Genomic DNA, 24,142 nt, shown 5'->3' with positions numbered 1-24,142 from the left:
CCTCCCTCCCATCAGCTTATCAAAGGGTAAAGGATGAGAAGATCTCTTAACTGAATAGAATGGTCCACTGAAAGGAATAGAGTCATAGAGTTATATAGTACAGAAGTGGGCACTTGCGCCCAACTCATTCATACTGACCAAACTGTCTACCTCAGCTAGTCCCACTTACCTGTATTTGGTGCATCTCTTGCTAAACCTTTCCTGTCCATGTACCTATTTCATAGGTCTTTTAAAAGTTGTAATTTTACCTACCTCTACAGCTTCATCAACAGATCATTCAATATACCCACCACCCTCTGTGTGATAAAGTTGCCCAACAGGTCCACTTCAAATCTTTCCCTTCTCAGTTTAAACCTATGCTTTTAGATTCTCCTACCATGGAGAAAGTCTGTGACTATCCTTCTTTTCTTTGGCCCTTGTATACCAAGGTTACTTATTTTCCAGTTTAGTGACATCCTTCCTAATGCTGCAGGTCCAGAATGGCACACAGTGCTTCAAGTGTGGTCTCACCATGATACCTCATATTTTCTGTGACAAAGGAGGAGTGTATTCAACCCAAAAATCATTCTCATCTCTCTCTTCCTACCTCAAGTTCAAATTTAATTGTCATTCAACCATAAATATCTATACCAGCTAAATGAAACAGCATTCCTCCAGGGCCAAGGTACAAAACACAGTACCAACAGTCACACACAGCACATATAATTATGATAGTCTATACAGTCACAAAATAATATTAGCACAAATCCATGAGTGACGTGGCCTGAAAATTGGTGATGCATGGGATGTTGTCCTGGAGCCATGTTTCCACAAGAACAAACACGCAGCAGTTCCTCATCTCTCGCAGCCACAGACAAAGGCAATCCAGCCTGTCTTCCAGGGAGTGAACTCTAGAGAGTAAAGTTGATAGGAGATCCGGCCTTAAGAGGCCAGCACAGATTCCAGCGCACCCGTTGTTCCTCTGTTCTCTCTTACACCTCCTCTGGAGTCTTCTCCATGGCCGCCACCTCCTTATTTTTCCCACAAGCTATTTTCCCCTGATTCTCCTATTACCTAGCTAGATCAGAACTAAGAAACAGTCACCAATTAACCTATTAGCATGTCTTTGAGATGTTGGAGGAAACTAGAACATCTCTTCTTAGCAGCCCTGATATTTGTATGAAAGCATATGCAGGAGGTGCGGTTAAAAATTGAATGAAGTGTCCCAAAGTTCTCTAGAAGTTGCAGAGAGCCGGAATGTTACAGGAAGGTCAGTGGGGTCGATGAGGTTTGGAATTGTGTATTTAATATTTAAGTAATAGTTTAGTAATCTTGTATAAGTTGATTAAGCATTCTTGTTCATTTAAATCATTACAAGTTATGTGTACAAATACATGAATTGCATATATCATCATGCTACCACGTGATACGTGCTTGCCTCACTAAAAGTAAACTCGAAGCTAGTTTACTCACATTTTGGACTCTTGGGTCTTCCTTTAAATTAGTTTAATTTTTTGAAGTTAACAAACATAACAGTTTTGTGCTTGTTTGTGCCTTTACTGTGAGGTTGCACCTGTTGAGAAGTCATCAAGCCAAACTGTTAATTTTGTACCTCTCCACAGCTGCTGAGTTTTTCCGGATCATCTGTTTTTGTTAATGAATACATTACTTGAAACAGAACTGTTTGTAAGGCTGTGGGGAAAGATCAACGGAGAGTTATTAATTGCATCAATTTATAAAGTGCCTGTATATGCAGAATGGATCAGTAGGATTTTATATACTTATTGACATACAGTGCAGAGTAGGCCCTTCTGGCCCTTCAAGTTGTTTCGCCCAGCAATCCTCCAATTTAATCCTAGCCTAATCACAAGACAATTTGTAATGACCAATTAACCTACCAACCAGTACATCTTTGGACTGTGGAAGGAAACCCATGCAGTCACGGGGAGAACATACAAACTCCTTACAGACTGCAACTGGAATTGATCCTGGGTCCCTGGTACTGTAAAGCACTATGTTACCATGATTTTAGTTCACTCTGTATGTTCTCTTGAGAGTTTGCATCATTAAATTAATTAATAATTGAACCTCAATTGTGTTGGTGATCACATATCAGTTTTTATAACTATTTAAACAATTAAATTTGTACATAAGTACTAATTCGTTTAGTACCTGATACGGAGCAAAAGCCTTTGGGAGAGAAATCTTTCCCATTGGGGCAGCATTCTGTAGCTTTTTGTTGTCTTACTAATTTCTTTGCCACTCTCCCATAAAGCTACAACTGATGAAGCACGCAGGCAACAGTCGTTGTATGTGTATTGTCTCCCATCTCAGCAACTGAAGCTTGTAACTCTTCCAGAGTTGTCATGGGTCTCTTGGTGGCCTCCTCACTAGTCCCCTTCTTGCACGATCACTCAGTTTCAGAGGACAGCCTGCTCTAGGCAGATTTACAGCTGTGCCATATTCTTTCCATTTCTTGATGATTGACTTAACTGTATTTTAGGGATATTCAGTAACTTGTAAATTTTCTTGTATCCTTCTCCTGACCTGTGCTTTTCAATAAACTTTTCGTGGAGTTGCTTGGAGTGTTGTTTTTTGTTGTCATGGTGTAGTTTTTGCCAGGATACTGACTCAAACCAGCAGTTGGATTTTCCAGATACAGGTGTATTTTTACTACAATCAATTGAAACACCTTGACTGCGCACAGTTCTCCAAAAACAGATCTCTATTTAACTAATTATGTGACTTCTAAAACCAGTTGGCTGCATCAGTGATGATGTGGTGTGTCGTATTTACTTAATCAATTGTTTTGTGTTTTATACATGTAATTAACTTAGATCACTTTGTAGAGATCTGTTTTCACTTTGACCAGGAAGGAGTCTTTTTCTGTCGATCAGTGTTAAAAGAACCAAATTAAATTTACTGTGATTCAATGTTGTAAAACAGTAAAATATGAAAACTTCCAAGAGTAGTGAATGCTTTTTAGGCACTATATGACTTTAATATAATGTAATATTAATATATTACATTATAATATCAATATAATGTATGTTTTGAATATATAATGAATTGCAAGATATTGTATTGTATATATGTAATGTAAGCATTGAGGAAGAGGGATTTTTGGGGTAAAAAGATTATTTTCATCAGAAATGGGAATTTGAGTGCTTAAAAATTTTAAATAGAAATGTATGAGTTTCTTATTTTGTGTGCAATCCTTTTGAAATGCGACACTTTTTTCTTGAATCGAGTAGGAAATATGATATAAGCCACCATTTTTAAAGATGTGTAATATTTGCATAGTGTTCAATGTAAATAAGTACTGATTAAAATGTGAACCTTGTAAAACAATTTGAGACATATATGCAATTAAAGTGGCACTTAGCTGTAATTACACCCTCTGGTGTTTATAAATTATGAGTAAGTAAATTAACGTCCATTTGCTCCGTTTGTTTTTGTGATTTTATTTCTCTCTCTTTAACTATAGGTTTGTTCTTTGTCCTGCCATGTACTGACTCCTTTGTTAAAGTGGATATGAGAACTATTTCATTTGACATTCCACCTCAAGAGGTAGGACATATCAAAATTCAGTGCTATTTAAAACTTCCTTGAACATTTACTCTCTCATTTTACCCACATTGTTAAATAAATTTTTCCTTGGATTTAGATTCTCACCAAGGACTCTGTGACAGTCAGTGTTGATGGAGTTGTGTATTACCGTGTCCAGAATGCAATTCTTGCTGTTGCAAATATCACCAATGCAGATTCTGCTACCCGCCTTTTGGCCCAGACCACTTTGAGGAATGTACTTGGAACAAAGAATCTGTCTCAGATTCTCTCAGACCGGGAGGAGATTGCCCATAATATGCAGGTGAGTTTTGGGGCGTCTGGTGCTAGTTACTTGATTGTTCATTAGAGTTTTTGTTTAGCATAGAGTTTAGATCAGAATTGGCCATTCTGACCAGCAGATGAATACTGATTTTTGAACCTTCATTTCCTGTAATCCTGGTCACTTTTGTATCTCATTTTATGTGCTCACTTCATTCCCCACTGACCTTCAGCCCTCATATCAAAACCAAAAGTGTTGAGCAGAATAGGCACATTTATTAAAGTCTGGATCACCAAGAGCTTTCCATCAGATGTCAGCAGTTTCAATCATATTACCTCAATATAATAACTTGGACCTCAGCAGATGCTAAGGGGAATTGATGATTTTAAGAAGAATTTGTAACATTCAATGTTTTGTTTAGGATATTGAGCAGAAAGCAATATAAGTAATAAAGGAAGGGGAGTAAGGCATGAGTCATTAGCTTCTCCTGCAAATAGATTATGGCTGATTGTCATCTCATTGCCTTTCGAACACAGAACAGCATTGTGCAGGAACAGACCCTTCGTTTCACCATGATGCCTATCTAATCCCATCTGTTTATATCCCTCTATTCACTCTGTATGGGTCTCTAAATACAATTGTATCTGCTTCTACTACCTCTCACTCTGCGTATCAACAAGATCCTGTTTGGAGATAAAATGGAAAGGGAGTAGGACGTAAATCACAGCTTATCTTGCAAATAGATTATGACTGATTCTCATCTCAGGGCAGATACGTTAGGGACTTTCTTTTTCCAATATTTTATTAAATTTCATATGCACAAATACAGAATTCATGAGGATACTTATTATAAATCAAAATAAGATAGCACAAAATGCACTATATATAAATCACACTGATACAATCACGGTATACCATATTCATGATCAATCAAATCAAATAAAATAAATTATGAAATACAATAATACGGTTAATTATGTTATTAAAAAATCTACACCCACTACCAAGACAAAGCTGGTTGGTAAAAAAAAAACAGGAGAAAAAAAGAGTACTTTACCATATAGTGTTTTATAATAATAGCCCAGATCTATATTTTAATAACAATTCAAAGATTTTTAAAATAGTTCAGAAAGGGTCCCCATAGCGTTTGAAAATCTTGGTTAGAATCAGAAATTGAACAACGAATCTTCTCTAAATTTAAACATGACATAACATCGCATAACCATTGAGTATGTGTGGGGGGGCGGGGGGCAACCTCCTTCCATTTAAGCAAGATCGCCCTCCTAGCCATAAGAGAACTTAAGGGACTTTTAAGAGAAGTTTAGATAAGCGCATGAATGTAAGGAAAATGGAAGGATATGGACATTGTATTAGGCATAAGGGATTAGTTTATTATGCCGTTTGATTACTAATTTATTTAGTTTAGGGCAGCATTGTGGGCCAAAGGGCCTGTTCCTGTGCTACACTGTTCTGTGTTCTATGTTTAACACAACATATGGTAAATGGTATTCCAGATCTTCACTACAGTGAAAATCTAACATTTGATCTCATTCCAAAGTTCCATTTAGATTATACCCCATTCACACCAGAAGCTATTTCTCTGCATTTATTCTTTCAATCCCAGTATCATTTTAAGACATTTAATTTGATTACCTTATAACTTTCTAATCTGGAGAAATTAGGGCAGGTTAATCCAACCTACCCTCTCAATTTTAACCTTTTAAACCCTCATGCTTTAATCCTTTAAACTGTGTGTTATTCTGGTAAATCTGTCCTATAGTTCTTCTAATCTCAGTACATCTTTCCTGAGGTGATCAGTACTGAGCAGTTTGCTCAGTTTGCACAGACTGTCATTTCTCTCACCCTAAGCTACAGCCCTTTTAACCTTTTGATCGCTTTTTGGTTACTCTTTGTATCTGTGGAAATGCCTTCGTTGATTGAGTAGTTAGTTAATTCCATCATAGTCCCTAGCTTTTCACCTCGTATTCTTTGATCCAAAATGACCTCTAGACCCCTCAGTACCCCACATTAAATTCCACCAGTCATTGTTTGAATCTTTCCCTTGCATGCTGCCTTCAACATAACTAAATGTATCTCCCAAAGTTATCTGGAGAGTTAATTGGCAAGCACTGTCAAGCCTATACCATTTCTTCATTTTATGTAAATGCTAGTATTGTTACGCAGTAGAGTTGATTACTGTATCTATGTTTGGACTTGGTAGCTAATGGAAAAATCAAATATTTTATTTTCGTCAGTTTTGACCCTCGTCACACAAGTATTTACTAGTATAATGATTGAAATCAGAATACCAATCTGGTAGGGGCACATTATGAAAATAGTTTCAAAGTCGAATAATTGCCAAGTTTGTATATTTTAAACGCTGTGAAATCTATCTCCCCTTTACTTAAATTTTCAATCATACGATTGCAAGCTGTAACAAACACCACCAGTGATTACCATGATTAATGCACCAGGTTATTCAAGGTGGTTAAGTTGCTTTTTCCTTTTCTCTATCAGGTAAACTTGCTATTTTATTTCACCATTTTCTTTTATCCCCAGCTTTATTCTTAATAATTTGACTAATCTTTCAAAATGTTCTGTATAATGGATGTGAAGTACATTTTGTCCAATGAGATCCACCCTGTTGGTTTATCTAAGATTTCCTTTCACCGCACAGCCACTAGGTAGAGAATGATGAATATGGCTAGCAACACTTTTAATGATAGTACTTTGTTCCATGCAATAGGTGTGACCTGGGAGTCATCCACAACTTCTGCCTGTGATTAGATCTGTAAGCCTTATGCCTTGTGCTTTCTGATGCAAGACATCCTATAAAGTATTCTACCCCTTAGCCATCATCCCATCCTGTCTCTGATCCCTATCTACCTATATAGCACTCAGAACATTTGAGCACCTCCACTTTTGACCTCTTGATCTTCCACAAACATGTTGTTATTGTCTGTGCATCAGTTTCTTTTTCTTTCTTGAAGATGCTGTTTAGGGATATCTTGCTTAGACATCTGCTATAAAATATGTAACAAAAGTGAGCCTACTCTTCAAAAGGTGATACCTCAAAAAAGCAGCATCTATCATTTAGGATCCCCCATCACCCAGGAAATGCCATCTTATTATAACCATTAGGGAGGAGGTTCAGGAGCCTGAAGACACACGCTCAATGTTTTAGGAACAGCTTCTATCCCCTCTGCCATGACATTTCTATATGGACTAATACCTGCCCATTAACACCACCTCACTATTTTTGCTCTTTTTTTTACATTACTTTATTATCTTATTGTAATTTATAGTATTTTGTGAACTGGACTGCTGCCACGAATCAAATTTCACGGCAGTCAGTGATATTAAACCTGATTCTGACAATGAACTGCCTCCAGCTCCTCATAATTCAAAGCTGTCAGTGTTGCTGTCTTCTATATGAGGTAGGGAAGGAAATGGTGTGACAGTTTGCTGTGGACCTGCATTGGGAACAAGGAACAGATTAGAGGATGGGCAATTTTCATTTGATGATTCACTTCCTGACTCCCCAAAACATTTCTGGCATCTCCAATCACCACCCAGGTGTATGGTTCAGTTTGTCCCATTTCCTGCAAGGAAATATTTATCACCATTCACAAGGAAGTAACCTGCTTGATATACATTTCACCCACTTTCCTAAATATTAACTCCCTCCCACCCCATCACCAGTGCAGTATGGCTTCAGTGGGTACCATCCAAAACAAATATACTAAAGCAGCATGACTTTGACAGCACTTAAACATATAACGTGAATTATTAAACAAGCAAGTGCAACAGGTATACAGAGGAACCATCAACAACTTCCCTTCCAAAACAGATACTGGCTCTAACCTAATGTCATTCCTTTGTCATTGGGTCTAAAGTCTTTAATTTCCTTCAGCACTCTGAGGATTCCGTCATCAAAAGGAATTTTAGGGATATTTGGGAAGAGGCATTTCATGAATGACGAAAAATGGCTCCATGTCAAATTATGTTCATTAATTCTTACGTAAAGAACCTGAGGGTAATTTTCTCTGTGCAGTATAAATGAGATTTGAAGATGGGGGAGGACTTCATGTTGTGTCTTTGCTTTGAGAGACTTGCATTCTGTAGCCACTTTATTAGGTACTCTTTATTTGCTTGTTGATGCAAATATCTAATCAGCCAATCATATGACAGCAAATTGATGCATAAAAACAACAGATATGGTCAAAATCTTCACTTGTTTAGACCAAACATCAGAATGGGGGAAGGAATGTGATCTAAGTGACTTTGACCGTGGAATGATTGTTGGTGCCAGACCAGATACCTTGAGTATCCCAGAAACTGGTTGATCTGTCTGGATTTTCACGCACAAGACCATTAGCTGCAGGAGCAGAATTAGGCCACTCGTCCCATCGAGTCTGAAGTTCACAGAGACTGATGCAAAAAAACGATCCGGTAAGTGCTAGTTCTGTGGGTGAAAACAACTTGTTGATGAGAGCGGTCAGAGGAGAATGACCAGGTTAGTTCAAGCTGACAGGAAGACGATAATATTCAAATAACCATATGTTACAAGTGTGGTGTACAGAAGAGCCTCTCTGAATGTACAGTACGTCAAACCTCAAAGTGGATGCGCTACAGCAGCAGAAAACCACTAAGTGTATGTTGATGTAAAGTAGGATTGGCTACTTTAAGTGCTATTAGTGACTAACATTTCCAGACCCACAAAAAATTACGCAGCTTTGGTGATTGTGCACCATTAAACTTACTGCTTGATGCTCTCTCTCAGACGACCCTCGATGTTGCCACAGATGAATGGGGAATTAAGGTTGAGCGTGTGGAGATCAAAGATGTGAAGCTGCCCGTCCAACTGCAGAGAGCGATGGCAGCTGAGGCCGAGGCATCAAGGGAGGCCCGAGCCAAGGTAAGAGAAATGAGATTGGGTGGTTCTAATAGTATTTTGTGTGGCCTAATAACTGAAGTTTTGATCCTGGATTTAACTAATTTTACTAAGCTGCATTTGGGCAAGTAATGATTTCTTCCCAATTGTACATTCTAATGCAGAGTATGCCAGTTGTGTGAAGAAAAATAACAGGAATAACAAATCACATCAAGGATATATTCCTTCAACAATCATATATATGTAAAATGTGCAATTAATTTGCTAGGGATTAATATAGTTTAACAATTCTTTTGCTTGGCTGATTGCTGCTACATTAGAAACACTGTAATTGGATGTCCTGTTTTCTCAGAATCAGCATTTCTATTTTGATAAGCACAAGCTTCTTTGAAAGGTTACGTGATAGTCCTGTCATATATCTGTATTGACTGCTGAGGATCTCTCTTGAATCTTCATTGGTTGATCTTTTGTTACTTGAAGTTGTTAGGTGGAGGAGTATTGGCTGTGATAATTTCTTGGAGTTTGTGCATATCACAGACTCACTTAAGTTTTGCCCTGTTTAAACCAATACCCATACTCAGGCCTTTTACTGCTACTTGAATTAGTGAAGTGCCTTTTGGCTGCTGATGTATTTGGACTTTGCTTATTGAGTATTATATTATAGACTGCTGGAGACTTTTAGGATTTATTTACACCCAAGCCTGCCTTGGGTTGCCAGAATTGGATACCTTACAAGAGATCATGCTCAAACTGCATCTGACTGAGATGCAGCTCAAAATTGCAAATATTTCTGTATCAAAGATATTCACTGGAGGAAAATTCAAAGTAAATTTATTATCGAAGTAGGTATATGTCACCATGTACTACGCTGAGATTCATTTTTTTGCAGGCATTGGCAGAAAATACAAATAAACATAATAGAAATAATGAAAAGTCTACACACAAGAACTGCCAAACAACTGATGTGTAAAAGCAGACAGACCATACAATACAAAAAAAAACAAATAATAATAAACAAATGAATAAATGATATTGAGTGTATGAGAAAGTTAGTTCTGCTGCACGTAGTGGGTGGAGAATGGAAACATTGGTAGATTTTCAGATAGTTATGGTCGTAGAAACATTGATAGTATTAACCCCCATCTACACATTAGAAAGATTAAGTGCAGTAATCTAGGTTTTTGTTTGTTGTAAATCAAAGTTATACCTTGTCAATTAATATTTATTTTGATTGTGGAGGTCTGTGCATTCTTTGCCTGTAGTAAGCGAAAAGGATCCTTGCTCTGTGTAAGCATCTTACAGAGCATTAATTGATAATGTTACCACAAACAGCTACTTCCACTTAGTCTCTGGTGGATAAATCCTCAATGGAAAATTAGTAATACAGATGCCTGAACAAATGTTCCAGAGTCCTGATTTCAAATCCAACCATGGCAGCTGTGGAACTTAAATTCAATTAATAGCTTGCTAGTTGCAAAGTTAGACATCTTAGTAATGATGGCCACAAAAATACCAGAGTATTACAAAAACCCATCTGGTCCCACCAGTGTACTTTAGAATGAAACCTGTGGTCCTTGTGCTGATCTGGTTTATCTGTGACTTTAGACCTACCCCAGGTGATAAATGTGCGCAAAATAACCTACAATTCACTCAGTTGTCACCCCTCTTCTGACTGGGCATTCATTGGTGGGCAACAAATGCTGGCCTTGTCTCTTGATAAATGAAGTTTTAAAATTAAAAAAATCATAAGAATTTATCTTTATCAGATGTGTAAAGATGGATATAAGTGAGGATTCTTGAGTAGTGAGGTGATTTGTAAGCAGTAAGTTCATAATCACCTGTTCTTTCTACGTGAACTGCATTGTATGTCTCAATTTAAGTGGATATTATCCCAAAATTTATTTCTTTAAAAAAAGCTTACAGGATCCTGGATGTGTTAAGACCAGGATTGGGAAAGATAAGTAACCCTGAGGTCAAAAGAATAACTTGCCCAATCAGCTGGAGAATAGAGTGAGCATGAGTGGAGAGGGAAAGTTTCCCCATTACTTCCTCCCCTGGGAAGGTATTTTCTGACGTGTTAACACTTTACTAAGAGAAGAGACAGTGCTTGCAGCAATGTAAGTTCTTGAAGCCTAGAAAAATATGTCGTGCCCACCAGACAAGGCAGAATGCCTGTTCAGCTCAGACTAGATGGGCTGAAGTGCCTGGTTCTGTGCTATAGTGCTCTGTGGCTGTATGATGTATTCTGAAGCATGGATGAACAAGATCATTCATACAAAATGAGTCCCATGAGGAGCAAATTAAGTGATTGATGAACTAATGTTTCTGGCAGTAGTAGTGGAAGGGGGAATATTGACAAAGGTGCTGAGAACACTCTGTTCTACAATAGTCCAATGAAATATTTCACACTATTTTAATGATCAAATATGCAGTACCGTTCTGCCACCAACTACCAAACTAAATTGGATGTTCTAGTCTTCACGTAAGCATAATTTATTACTAATTAAGCAAAACTGCCATGGTTATGTTCAATTTTTGTTCTTGTCCTTTCCCTGCCTATATCTTAAAAGAGATTGAGCAAGTTACTATGGTCACCAATTGTGTGTGGGCCCAAATGCTGATATTAGAGGAAGACTCAGCTGTTGAGTTATTACTGAGCATTATCTTCACTCACTGGAGTGGCAGTCTCGACCACTTCATGTTCTTCTCCTCCTTGAAAGCTTGGGTTCTGAATTTGCTTGCAGATCCCCTCAGCAAGCAGTTTATTCTCCTTTACTCTCATGAACTGAAGAATGACAATCAGCAATCTTGAGCAACCACTGACCAATTGAGCTCATAGCCAGCCAGCATCCGCACCAGACTTTGAGATGAGTGGCCCCCCATTGTTCGATCCGGCCAGCTCCTTGCACACTTTCCATCGGTGCTGGGTTGAGCGTCGGGCTTGCAACTTGGGCTCATTAAAAAAACAGACGAATGCTAAAGAAACTGTAAGGTTGCCGCCCAGTGTGCCACAGGGCATGGCGAGGAACAACAATTGAACACATGAACTTTCCTGGTCTCAGTCCATCTAGCACTTGAGGGAAAAAAATACCCCATTAAATTTTTATTTGCATCGTTTTTCTTAAAAGTGGCTTTTTCCTCAAATAACTACTATTTGTGTACAAGATTTGTTGCTTTTATATATAATCTCCACTGAAACATGTTCTTTTTTTTAAGATTAACCTGGAAGTATATTTTTTGGCAGTTAAGATGCCCCTTGATAAAACACCAGTTATATAACACTACTCAGTACTGGACAACAAGGCATTATTTTTGTAAGCTGGATAAACAATGTAACTCACATGATATGTTCAACTCTCTTGAGACAACTACCAGTAACCAAGCTCTGTAGCTGTTAGTCTTGTAAGAAAATTCTAGGTAAATTGATGTATTTAGTTTATTTAAGACCATAATGAGGTAGGTTGTGAGGTCAAGAGTCAACCCTGTTGTGCTGGAGAGCCATTCAGTAGTCTTTACCAGTGGGATACTGGCTGTCATTGAGTTTGGTGGTTAAGAGGTGGTAATGAAATCTCACAGTCTGCTATTCAGATTCAGATTTGTTTATCACATGTTCATCGCAACATGTAGTGAAATGCATCATTTATATTAATAGCCAGCACACCCATGAACATGCTGGGGGCAGCATGCAAGTGTCACCGCATATCTGGTGCCAACATAGCATGCCCCCCAGTGTACAGAACAATACACACAGCAACAATAATAACAAAACAACAACAGCAGAACAAACCACACACGCACGCACAGACACTGACACACAGGCACACAGACACACACACCTTCCAGACCTTGTTTTCCTCCCCTCCCCCCCACACCCCCGCAAGACTCTCAGCCATCGGGCCTCCAACTTTGGACTTCAGCCCAGGATGCCAATCGTGGGTCTGACCTTTAGGCGTCGACTTTCGGGCTCTTATGGACCTCTGACCTTGGTGACCTGGGCTCTCATAACTCTTGGCTATCGACCTTCACTTTTTGACCTTCAAGCTTCTACCTCTGCACTCATTCCATATAAACATATAACAATTACAGCATGGAAACAGGCCATCTCGGCCCTTCTAGTCCAATGCAGCCAAACTAATTTATCAACTCTAGTGCCACGTAAACTGGAAGCAGCATTAGGCATAGCTAAAATCACCGTGCTATCCAAGTGCTGCTACACCAGGACCAGAGCGTGGAAGCAGAAGCCGGAGGCAAATGACTGAAGCTTGAAGATCAGAAGAGTCTCAAAGGAGTCAAAAGGGCCTGGGCCACTGGTGGTGGAGGTCCGTCTGAGTCTGGAAGTCAAGATCTGATGGTCTGACCTGTGATCTGCATCCTGGAGTGAAGTCTGAAGTTGGATGCTCTAGATCTGGGAGTCTGAGAATCTGGGGCTAGGACTTGGAAGCAAGGAGGCAGCTTGTCTTGGGTGTGTGAGTGGATGAGAGGGATGGGAAAGGGGCTTATTTTGTTATTGTCTTGTTTTATTTGTTCTGCTGAACATTATGGGCATGCTGTGTTGTTGACAGAATATGTGGTAACACTTGCAGGCTGCCACCAGTACATCCTTCAGTGTGTTGGTTGTAACGCAAATGACACATTTCACTGTATGTTTCGATGTACTTGTGATAAATAAATCCAAATCTGATATCCAGGCAGCATTTCACTGTGGCATCAAGATCTGGTAGAACTGAAGTCAACGAACAAAAAGGAGAAATCACTCCAAAATTTGGTGGCGTCTCTCGTGTAAAGGAAGGTGATGGTTGTTGGAAGTCAAACGTTCCAATACATCCTAGTAAGTTATTGTCATTGCCCAGGACAACAAGATTGCAGTCCTACTCCAATCAGTGTGAAACTGCATACTGGCAATTCAGTTACTAAAAACACAATGACTAAGTTTAAAATAACGTCTGAGCTATTTAGAGTGACATCTAGGTTACAACTGAATTAAAAACAAGCCATTCTAAAATTGGGTATTGTTCAGTTGCATGACAGCCCTGGGGCAAAAAGCTGGATGTCTGTGAAGATTCAAACAACAACACACACAAAATGCTGCCTAGCCTGCTGTGTTCCACCAGCATTTTATGTGTGTTGTTGTTTGAATTTCCAGCATCTGCAGATTTCCTTGTGTATGTCTGTGGAGAGATGTTTCTGTATCTCTTCTGGATGGTAGGAGATTGAACAGGTGTTACTGGGGTGGGATAAGTCCATCACGATGTTGTGAGCCTGCTATAGTCATTGAGTTGTAGATGGTTTCCATATCTGGTAGTTGTGTCCCTTTGATATTCTGTGCAGAACTGATCACTCACTTAAGTTTTTTATTGTTCATCTTGTTGCAGCTAGTGTGCCATACTGTCATGCAGTACATCAGTATATTCTCAATTACACATCAGTGAAGGTTTACCAGCAGCTTCTGGGGCAGATTTGCTCTCTTTAAACTCCTAAGATAGTATAGGCACTGCTGAGCCTTCCCTACTATCAAGGAGGTGTTGGCAGTCCAAGAAAGGTCCTCTGTGATGTTCACCGACAAGAATTTAAAGCTGGAGATTCTTTCCATTGCTTCACCATTTATGAGTAGTGAAGCTTGTTCATACCTTCTTAATTGTCTGAAATAAATAAATTTTTTTTATGTTAAGTGAAAGGTTATAGTTATTGCACCATTCAGATAGTTTCAACGCCTCCTCTCTGTATGCTGTTTCGCTGTCATTTGTTATTTGTTGTACCCAGCAGGAATACCTTAAGGTAGTGCTTAGTCCCGACCATCTTTGACTACTTCTATCATACACCTAGAAGCGGCTTTGCGAGGTTGTCAGTGAACAATGTCAATTCCATTTCCAACACTTCAGAAAATGAACCTTTCAGTAAAACCTACACATTATTTAGTCAGGCATGGGCTCAGGAGTGATGAGTTGCATTCATAGTACAACATGGCAGACAATGGCCATTTCCAACAAGAGAAAATCTAACCATGGTATTTGGGAGCATCACCAAGTCCCCACTAACTAAAAACTCAACTCAAATGGCAATGTAAATACTGTGGTGATAAAATATCCACAGTATTTTTATGTGTGCAAGTCCGAAAGTCCAGGGCCAAGGACTGTCCTGGTGTTGAAGGACTTTTTGTATATGAGAGTGTGTGGGTGGGTGAATTGGAGTGGGAAAAGGACTTGTTTTGCTGTTGTCTTCTTGTTGGTGTTGCTTGTGTTGATCTGTTGAACATGTTGGGCATGCTATGTTTGTGAGCGAATACGGCGACACCTGCAGACTTCGCCCAGCACATCCTTTGGTTGTGTTGGTTGTTCAGGCAAGCAATGCATTTTACTCTTATGTTCCAATATGCATATGATATTTAAATTAATCTGAATCAGAAAATCAGGTCAAATGTTGAATATCCGGCAGTGAGTGACTTCCTAAAATAATAATGCCTTTCCATTATGCACACACACAATCAGGAAGTTGATGAAATGCCCTCCGTTAGACTGCATTAATGCAGCTTCAATTACACTCAAGAAGCAAGACGAAACTGATGAAGAGGAACATCTTTAGCCTGAGGGTGGTGAAGCTGTGGAATTCATTGCCACAGGCGACTGTGGAGACCAAGTCATTGGCTATAATCTATAATTAAAGCAGAGGTTGATAGGTTCTTGATTAGCAAGGACATCAAAGGTTATGGGAAGATGGTAGGAGAATGGTGTTGAGAGGGAAAATAAATTAGCCATGATTGATCAGCAGAGCAAACTCAATGGGCTAAATGGCCAAGTTTACTCCAATGCCATATGGTCAAGCAAAGCTGCCTACCATCATAAATCCACATTTCCTCCGTCATTGACACACGGTGGCTGTGGTATGTGGCATCTAGAAGATGCATTGCGCTAGTCGAGACTACAGCGATTGTACTTTCCAAACCCACTACTTCCCCTGTTGTGGATACCAAGGCAGCAGGAGCCAGAGCGGGCAGCCCAGACTGAGCCTGATGGGTTCTGATTACGTGTGTTATGTTTGGGTTGAGTGTATAATCCTGATAGAGCCTGCCAACTGGACCTGAAACAGCCCTCCTCCTACTTTATCATCAGCACGATGACTGGCTTGAGGTTACTGCATACATCCTCTGCTGTTACTTGTTGTTCGGTGTTTAATCACAAGCAGATCAATGGAATGCTGGTGAATTACTGGAAGAACTTTACAGGTCAAGCAGCATCTGTGGAAGCAAAGGGATGGTTGACATTTCAGGTCAAGTTTGTGATTGTGATTTTTGCAAAGTTGCTTGACTTTGGGGAGGAAGTAATACAGTAACTGCTTGGCTTGCATTTGGATCAGATTTTAATTTTACACCCAAGCAAAACGGGAACATTATCACCTTATTTCCTTGGAGAAAAAATGTAATCTTATGCAGTTAGAGCTGTTCTGAAGCTGGGGTTAAGAGGCTAGTGGGAAGAGATGACAATTGCTTTCCACGTGCATGATAGATTTGTCTTAATTTACATATTACAAACAATGGAATATCTGTGCATCTTTAAGTACTTGCATACAGACACTCCTGTGCCTAGTGGCACTTTATGAAAACCAATCTATGTATATAAGCTATCTTATGCATTTATAGTCAGTATGTTTCTATTTAAATTGTTAATATCTTTATTTTTTTGTGCTGCATCTGATTCTGAGTAACAATTGTTTCATTCTCCTTCACACTAGTGTACTGGAAATGACATTAAACAATCTTGAATCTCTCTCCTGTCTGCTTAGGCATTAAGTGTGGTATATTTGCAAATCCTTTTGCAGTGAAGTTGGTATACAGTAACTCTTGTTGATTAAAAGAAGTGCTTTGCAAGAAAGTTCCAATTTCAGCTCTGAGTTCAATAACCTTCCACTCACTTTTGCCATGATCAAGTAGTTCACTGAAATAAAAGCTATGATTTAATATCACAATCTAAGGTGACTTCATTTCCTGGTCTCCCTTGTAAGCTGAGATATTACTAGCCTATCAAACCCTTTAAGTTTCTTTCCTGTGAACTGTACCCACTCAGTTCTATGAAGTCTTCTTTGTACTTTCTTCAGTCTCGAGATATTCTTGCTATAATATAGGGGCCAGCATTGTTCTCAAAGTACCAAAGTAGTGTGTAAGCAAGGCTTGATCATCACTGCTTTCCAATTCAATCCCTCTAAAAATTGTTTATTTAGAGGTACAATATAGTAACAGGCCCTTCTGGCCCATCGAACTCGTGCCACTCTGTTACACCCTTGTGGCCGATTAACCTACTGCCCCGTACATCTTTGGAATGTGGTAGGAAACTGGAGCACCCGGCAGAAGCCCAAGCAATCATGGAGATAATGTACTAGCTCCTTACAGACAGCAACAGATTTGAACCAGGTCACTGGCACTGTAATAGCTCACACCGCGGTACACTACTATCACCCCCCCCCCCCCCCCCCCCCCCCCCCGGTAATAGCATTACGCTAACCACTATGCTTCTGTGTGACCCTTGTATTAGGGTTATGCTAACTGCTGGGAAAACTGTGCCCCAAGTGTTTTTTTTTATAAACATCAATACCTTGAAGTACTTCTACCCCTCCGTTCAGGCACTCATTCCACCCCACGCAAGAACTTCTTTAAACCAAAATTATTCATATTGATAGATAGATAGATAGATAGATACTTTATTCATCCCCATGGGGAAATTCAACTTTTTTCCAATGTCCCATACATTGAAGATCATTTGTCAATTACATAACAATTCTGGAAAATTATTGTTGTTTGTAATCTTTCTGTCACCCTTTGTATCAAGTACATATTCCATTTTTGATAACACCTTTATGTAAGAGACTACTTGAAACTACACTTTGAATAGTTTTTCTGTGAGAAAATACTCCTCACTCCCTGTACTTTGCTACCTTCTTTGTTTGCATTGTTATATTTGTATTGACCTACTTCTGAAAGCTTTTCCATTTATCTAGCTGGATGTGCTTGTTTGCCTCGTATTCCTTGTGGACCATTGACCACGTTTGCTTGTTCTTGCAGGTCATTGCTGCCGAGGGAGAAATGAATGCTTCCAGGGCCCTGAAGGAAGCTGCTATTGTGATTTCTGAGTCTCCAGCAGCCCTGCAACTTCGTTACCTGCAGACCCTCACCACCATTGCAGCTGAGAAGAACTCCACCATTGTATTCCCTCTACCAATGGACCTGGTGCAAAATATTATGGGGGCAAAAAAGTGACATAACTAAACACAAAATATGACCACTGTTTGTATGTCTGATTTTCCAATGACACATTTTTGGTTAGAATGACTTTTAAGTTTTTTTCCATGCAAAGGTACTGGTTTACATTAGTGATGGATTGATAGTCGCACCTTAATGGCATATCTATCTGACACCTTATGTGAATGCTTTCGCTTTGATCATTTCTTAAAGCAAAGAATGAGAATGTAATATATACAGGGAAGGACAAATTCACAGCAAGCAGTTGTTCTCCAGAACCAAGCAAACTGTTAATTTAGCTGTGGCAGTTTTTACATTTCTATTGTACTGGTGTTGACCTAAATCTTCCAACAGTAAAACTGAGCAGTTTGCTAGCCATTCATTCACAAAGCCAATATTGTTCTCCACACATTTATCAGTTTGATTTTAAAACAGTTGATTCTTCATGACATACTCCAGTCACTGTCCTAAAACCTGTCCAGTCTAAAAACCCATTTCCATTTAACCCTACACTTAAGATCTTGAGGACAACACTGATATAAAATGTTTGTTTCCTTTGAGATGCTGTAAAATTTTTGAAAATCTGTATCAGAGCATCGCCCTCCTTTCCTGGCCAGTTAATCAGCATATCTTTATCTGTGTGTGAAGTATTCAAAAGCAGATGTCTATCAAGCATGTGGTTTATTTCCAAATGCATTTGAATTTCTGTATGTTCTATCAAGCCTACAAATTTGAAGAAACCTTGTGCCTGCTGTTTTGCCTGTAACAACATTATCAGAAGTGTGGAAAGAAGCTAAATTGACTTAAACCATCTGAAGCATTAAGAGTTTCCAAAAATAATCTTCCATGCGGAAACTTGCAACGTTATTACAACCTGCAGAGCATGCCCGGTCTGTGGTTTTAATGTGCAGTACACGTTACTATTTGCTGTACAGTAGATTTATGGGGAAATGGTCTAGTCACCTTACTGAAGTCCACCCACCAATCTAGGAGAGAGGTTTGCTCATTGACTGAAGAAGCTCTGCACTGGTAGTATCCTTGGCTGCTGTAGAATTTGGCTGTATGCCATTTGATTAGCACTTCACACCAGCCAGTCATTACAGTAGCTTGATGTAGCTTGTACGTGTCAAAACTTTAGGCCATGTCTAGAAAGGGAGGGAGGGTGACTGTTAAATCTCAATTTCTTTCCAAATGATTTTTATTTTCTCTTCAAATCAATTGTTTTTGTGTGGTTGGGGAACTACTCTGTGAGCAGCTTTGCCAGAATAATTTCCTTCTAACCTGTCCAGCGAATGTATTATGTTAGTTGTCATATTCCAGCCATCTGCATCAGGTTAAGTTGAATGTGACCACATAACTGCAAGGAAATGTTTGGGCCATTGCCCATTAAACCCACCCTTCCTGCCTCCTAATATTGCAAGGAAGTGGTTTGAAGGCATGTTCAGTTTCTGTTCTACCTTTTGTTTGGAGTGAGTGACACATAACTTGAAAATCACAATACATTAAAAATCCCCGAGTCTCTTCTTACTGAAATCCCATCATTGCAAGTTCATTGCATTAGGTGTCCTAGGGTTAGTCTCCATTGCAATTTAAAATGCAAATTAAAATTGAGTAAAGCATAATCTCTGCATTGCCATGAAATTCAAGCAGTTCAGACAAACCCCAAGCCTAACATATGGGAGTGAGGTGGGAAATGGCTGGGTAATGGGAATGTTATAAGATTGCTAATGCTGTTGTAAAATCTGTCCAGATTATTACAGCTGTAAACATTGGTAGGGTTATCTGGGTAATGTTCAAATTGTGGCCAAGGCTTTAATAATCCAGGACAACGTGACCAAATGCATGAACCCCGAGTCTGAGGGGCGGCTCTAAGGTGTAGTCATGATGATCTTCTGCTCAGAGGGAATTTTAGATGGGCCTCATTGCAAAAGAAGTAAGAAAGGGTTCCACTTTAAACATAGTCTGTTTGATCACTTTGGAATAAGTGGTGTTGCTGTTAGAGCTTTGTGGTTATTTTAATATCAGCAGTTTCACTGTGAAAGCATGGTACCATAACGATTTTAGCCTCTATAAAATGAATACTGGTTAAGTACTCAAAGCAAAAAGAAAACAAAATGTTGGAAAGAAAAGCAGAAAATGCTAGAAATTCTTAGCAAATTAGGCAGCATCTGTGGCAAAAGAGTTAACCCTTTCAGATTGAAGGCATTTTATTAGAACCAAATTAAATACCTGCAGGCAATGCACTGCACCTGTACAAAATGGTTGCTTTTGAGAACATCATTCCCATCTTAAACAATAGTAAGGAATTCCACTTCCTTGTACTTATCAGTGCTAGTGGTAGGAAAATGAGTTAAGCAGATTGGTATGAAATAATTTAAAGAGCAAACATGAAATCGGCAGATGCTGGAAATTCAAACAACACACACAAAATGCTGGTGGAACACAGCAGGCCGGGCAGCATCTATAAGGAGAAGCACTGTCGACGTTTCAGGCCGAGACCCTTTGTCAGGACTTTATTCCACCAGCATTTTGTGTGTGGTATGAAATAATAGTTCATTTCAACAGGAAGCTAAATCACCATGTTACATGCCTGTTTCTCAACCATCCCACACACTTGTGTTACATTACAGTCTGGAATACATTGGATATTCATTGTTTAATTATCTCAGAACAAATTTGTTTAGTGGTGGCGTGACCAGGAGCTTTTTGAGAATGGACAAATATTGGCACTGACTAGGCTGGTTTTAAACACATCATCCCATTTTGAGTCTGGCCCTCGTCAAGTCTGCACTGGTTGCATGTAATGTGAGTTTAAACTGTAAAACTGGCAAACTAGCTCAGTCTTAAGAGGATATTGGAATGATCTCAGCCTGTAGTGTGTGCCTACTAGTATACAGTAGGAATTTAAGGTAAGTTGTTGGAGCAGGGAACATTGCTCTCTATCTGACCAAGAGCTATTTCTCCTGGAAGCACTTTCTGCTAATATTCATCACAATTTAAAAATTAAACATATCTGCAGATTTTTTTTTCATGGACTTGCCTTGTCAACATTTTGAATCCCTCGATCAGACTTAATCCAACCCTGCACTAGATTGGTGTCTTTTCACATAGATTTGCAGGTGACCATTCTCTTTTTTTTAAATTATGTCTCTGTTTGAATCCACTTTGGAAAGAAATTAGTCAACCCGAGAATGAATAGGTCCCACATATAAGGTAAAACTTGATATTCAAGAAAGCTGAGGGCACTTGTATTTACCTTAAGTTACCATATATTGACCAAGGCAGGGTTTTAGAGGCCTTACTACACAATGCTATACACTGTATCACTTTATCACTCTCAAAAGTTTATGAATGTATGTTCAATAACATAGAATGTAATCAATATGTACTAACAAGGCTTTTCTTCCAAAAGTTAATCTTTTACATATTAATGTTTCTGAAAGCATGATCAACATAGTTGTGGTAGTATACTTTTATAATTAAGCTTGCAATGCATTTAATAAATGTTATCAATCAACGTCTCCATTGCTTACTCGTAGCTTTCTTCCTCCTTAACAGTGTGGCTCTCCATCAGTGATGCACAGAGCTGTCGCTGGTTTGCTTATCAGAAGCTGAACTGAATTCCACCCTTCCAGTCGAGCTGAGGTTAATGTACCAGGCTAAGCTATCAGCTCTTTGCCACGGTGCAATAACCTTTCTGTGGGTCCTTGGTGAAATACACCTTCAACAAGGTGATGGCATACAAATATTTTTTGAAATCTGAGATCTCAGATCCTCTGAGACGGGGCTGTCATTAAAAGGTTTAGATCGAATGGAATGTGAGAGAACATATCCTATCGTGAATCTAGGAGCAGAGGGGACAGCCTCAGAATAGAAGGGTGTTTCTTTAGAACAGAGGGGTGGTGAATCTGGAATTCATTGCAACTAATAGCTGTGGAGGCCAAGTCATTTGGGTATACTTAAAATAGAAGTTGATAGGTTCTTGATTATTAAGGGTGTCAAAGGTTATAGGGAAAAGGCAGGATAATGGGGATGAGAAGGGATAATAAAGCGGCCATGATCAGATGGTGGAGCGGACTTGAAGGGCCAAATGGACTAATTGTGCCTCTGTCTTTTGAGAGTCATTGATACTATTGAGTATAATCATATAATTACTTTAAGAAGGAGTTTATTCTGGTGCATTCCCAATTCACATGCCAACTCTGCTTGTAGCTTAACTGGAGCTGTTACTTTAGACACCCAAGATCCAAGGTTAAGGGCTGTGTGTATTCACACACAACAATCTTTGTGTGTTGCAACAACTTGTATTTGTATTATAATTCTAATTTATTTCTTTTCAGTTTGCTATCAGGCATGCTCTTCAAATATGGCTCAGCTAGAAATGACAGCAAAGTGATAATTATCATCATGAAGGTCTGTTCCACATTGGTGATGTTCTAGTTTCCCTTCAGATGGGTTGAAGGAAACTGGATTTTCCCATGTTAAGCCTCTTTGTTTTTCTTTAGATTTGGGAGTGCCATTTTGCACTGTCGCAGAAAATGCAGACAATGCTCTGCATTCTTTGTGGCATTTTCTATCCACAATTCCCCCTTTGTCTCCAAGAGAAATTCCTCTTCGCAATGAAAAATTAGCTCAGATCAACTAGGTCTCATGAGGCAATATGAATATAATTTGAAAATATCATGGCATTTCACTGGCATCAATAGGGCTGGGTTACTATTTAGACCATAAGACAGGACCAGAATTAGGCCATTCAGCCCATTGAGTCTACTCTGCCATTCCATCATGGTGGATCCCAGATACCACTCAACTCTATTCACCTGCCTTCTCGCCATATCCTTTGATGTCCTGACCATTAGGAAACTATCAATTTATGCTTTAAATGTACCCACAGACTTGGCCTCCACCACAGTCTGTGGCAGAGCATTCCACAAATAACACCATTCTGGCTAAAAAAAAATTATTCCTTACCTCCATCCTAAAAGGTCATCCCTCGATTTTGAGGCTGTACCCTCTAGTTTTGGATACACCCACCATAGGAAATAGCCTCTCTCCATCCACCATGTCTAGTCCTTTCAACATTTGGTAGGTTTCAACGAGATCTCCCCACAGCCTTCTAAGTTCCAGTGAGTACAAGCCAAAAGCTGCCAAATGCTCTTCATATGTTAACCCCTTCATTCCCAGAATCCTTGTGAACATCCTCTGGACCCTCTCCATTGACAACACATCCTTTCTGAGAAATGGGGCCCCAAACTATTGACAATACTCAAAATGGGGCCTGACAAGTGTCTTACAAAGCCTCAGCATTATCTCCTTGTTTTTATATTTTATTCCCCTTGAAATAAATGCCAACATTGCATTTGCATTCTTTACCACAGATTCAACCTGTAAATTAACCTTCTGGGAGTCTTGCACAAGGATTCCTAAGTCCCTCTAAACCTCCCGATGTTTGAACCTTCTCCCCATCTAGGAAATAGTGTGCACTATTGTTCCTTTTATCAAAATGTATTTTCATACAGTTCCCAACACTATTCAATCTTCCTCTTTTTTGCCCATTCTTTCAATTTGTCTAAGTCCTGCGGCAATCACATTGCTTCCTCGGCACTACCCATCCCTTCACCTATCTTTGTATCATCCACAAACTTTGCCACAAAGTCATCAATTCCATTATCCAAATCATTGATAAACAATGTGAAAAGTAGTGGTCCCAATACTGACCCCTGAGGAACACCACTAATCACTGACAGCCAACCAGAAATGCCCCCCTTTATTTCCATTTGCTGCCTCCTGCCTGTCAGCCATTCCAGTATCTTTCCTGTAATGCTATTGGATTTTTATCTTGGGAAGCAGCCTCCTGCATGGCACCTTATCAAATGCCCTCTGAAAATCCAAGTAAAGGACAGCCACAACCTCCTTTGTCCACCCTGCTTGTTACTTCCTAGAAGAACTCTTAACAGATTTGTCAGGCAAGATTTCCCTTTACAGAAACCATGCTGACTTTGACTTATTTTATCATTAGTCTCCAAGTACCCCGAAACCTCATCCATAATAATAGGCTTCAACACTTTCCCAACCACTGAGGTCAGACTAAATTGTCTATAATTTCCTTTCTTTTGCCTTCCTCCCCTTTTTAAAGAGTGAAGTGACATTTGCAATTTTCCAGTCCTCCGGGACCATGCCAGAATCAAGTGATTCTTGAAAGATCATGCATCAG

At 39.3% G+C, this 24,142-nt stretch overlaps 1 protein-coding gene across 1 annotated transcript in view; it reads left to right on the top strand.

Annotated features, from left to right (window-relative positions):
• The window catches only part of stom (stomatin), a 60,814-nt gene extending 39,365 nt beyond the window's left edge, over positions 1 to 21,449 (top strand). The window contains exons 4-7 of the mRNA XM_073052682.1: positions 3,467 to 3,549; positions 3,647 to 3,850; positions 8,592 to 8,726; positions 17,752 to 21,449. Coding sequence (XP_072908783.1) covers positions 3,467 to 3,549; positions 3,647 to 3,850; positions 8,592 to 8,726; positions 17,752 to 17,946 — 617 coding nt within the window. The 3' untranslated portion in view covers positions 17,947 to 21,449. The remainder of the gene's footprint in view (positions 1 to 3,466; positions 3,550 to 3,646; positions 3,851 to 8,591; positions 8,727 to 17,751) is intronic.
• The last annotated feature ends 2,693 nt before the right edge of the window (positions 21,450 to 24,142 follow it).

This window comes from Hemitrygon akajei, chromosome 7 (genome assembly GCF_048418815.1).
Source record: "Hemitrygon akajei chromosome 7, sHemAka1.3, whole genome shotgun sequence".
In the NCBI taxonomy this organism is placed as follows: domain Eukaryota; kingdom Metazoa; phylum Chordata; class Chondrichthyes; order Myliobatiformes; family Dasyatidae; genus Hemitrygon; species Hemitrygon akajei.
Note: the sequence above shows the minus strand (reverse complement) of the source record. Positions and strands in the feature narration are given on the sequence as shown.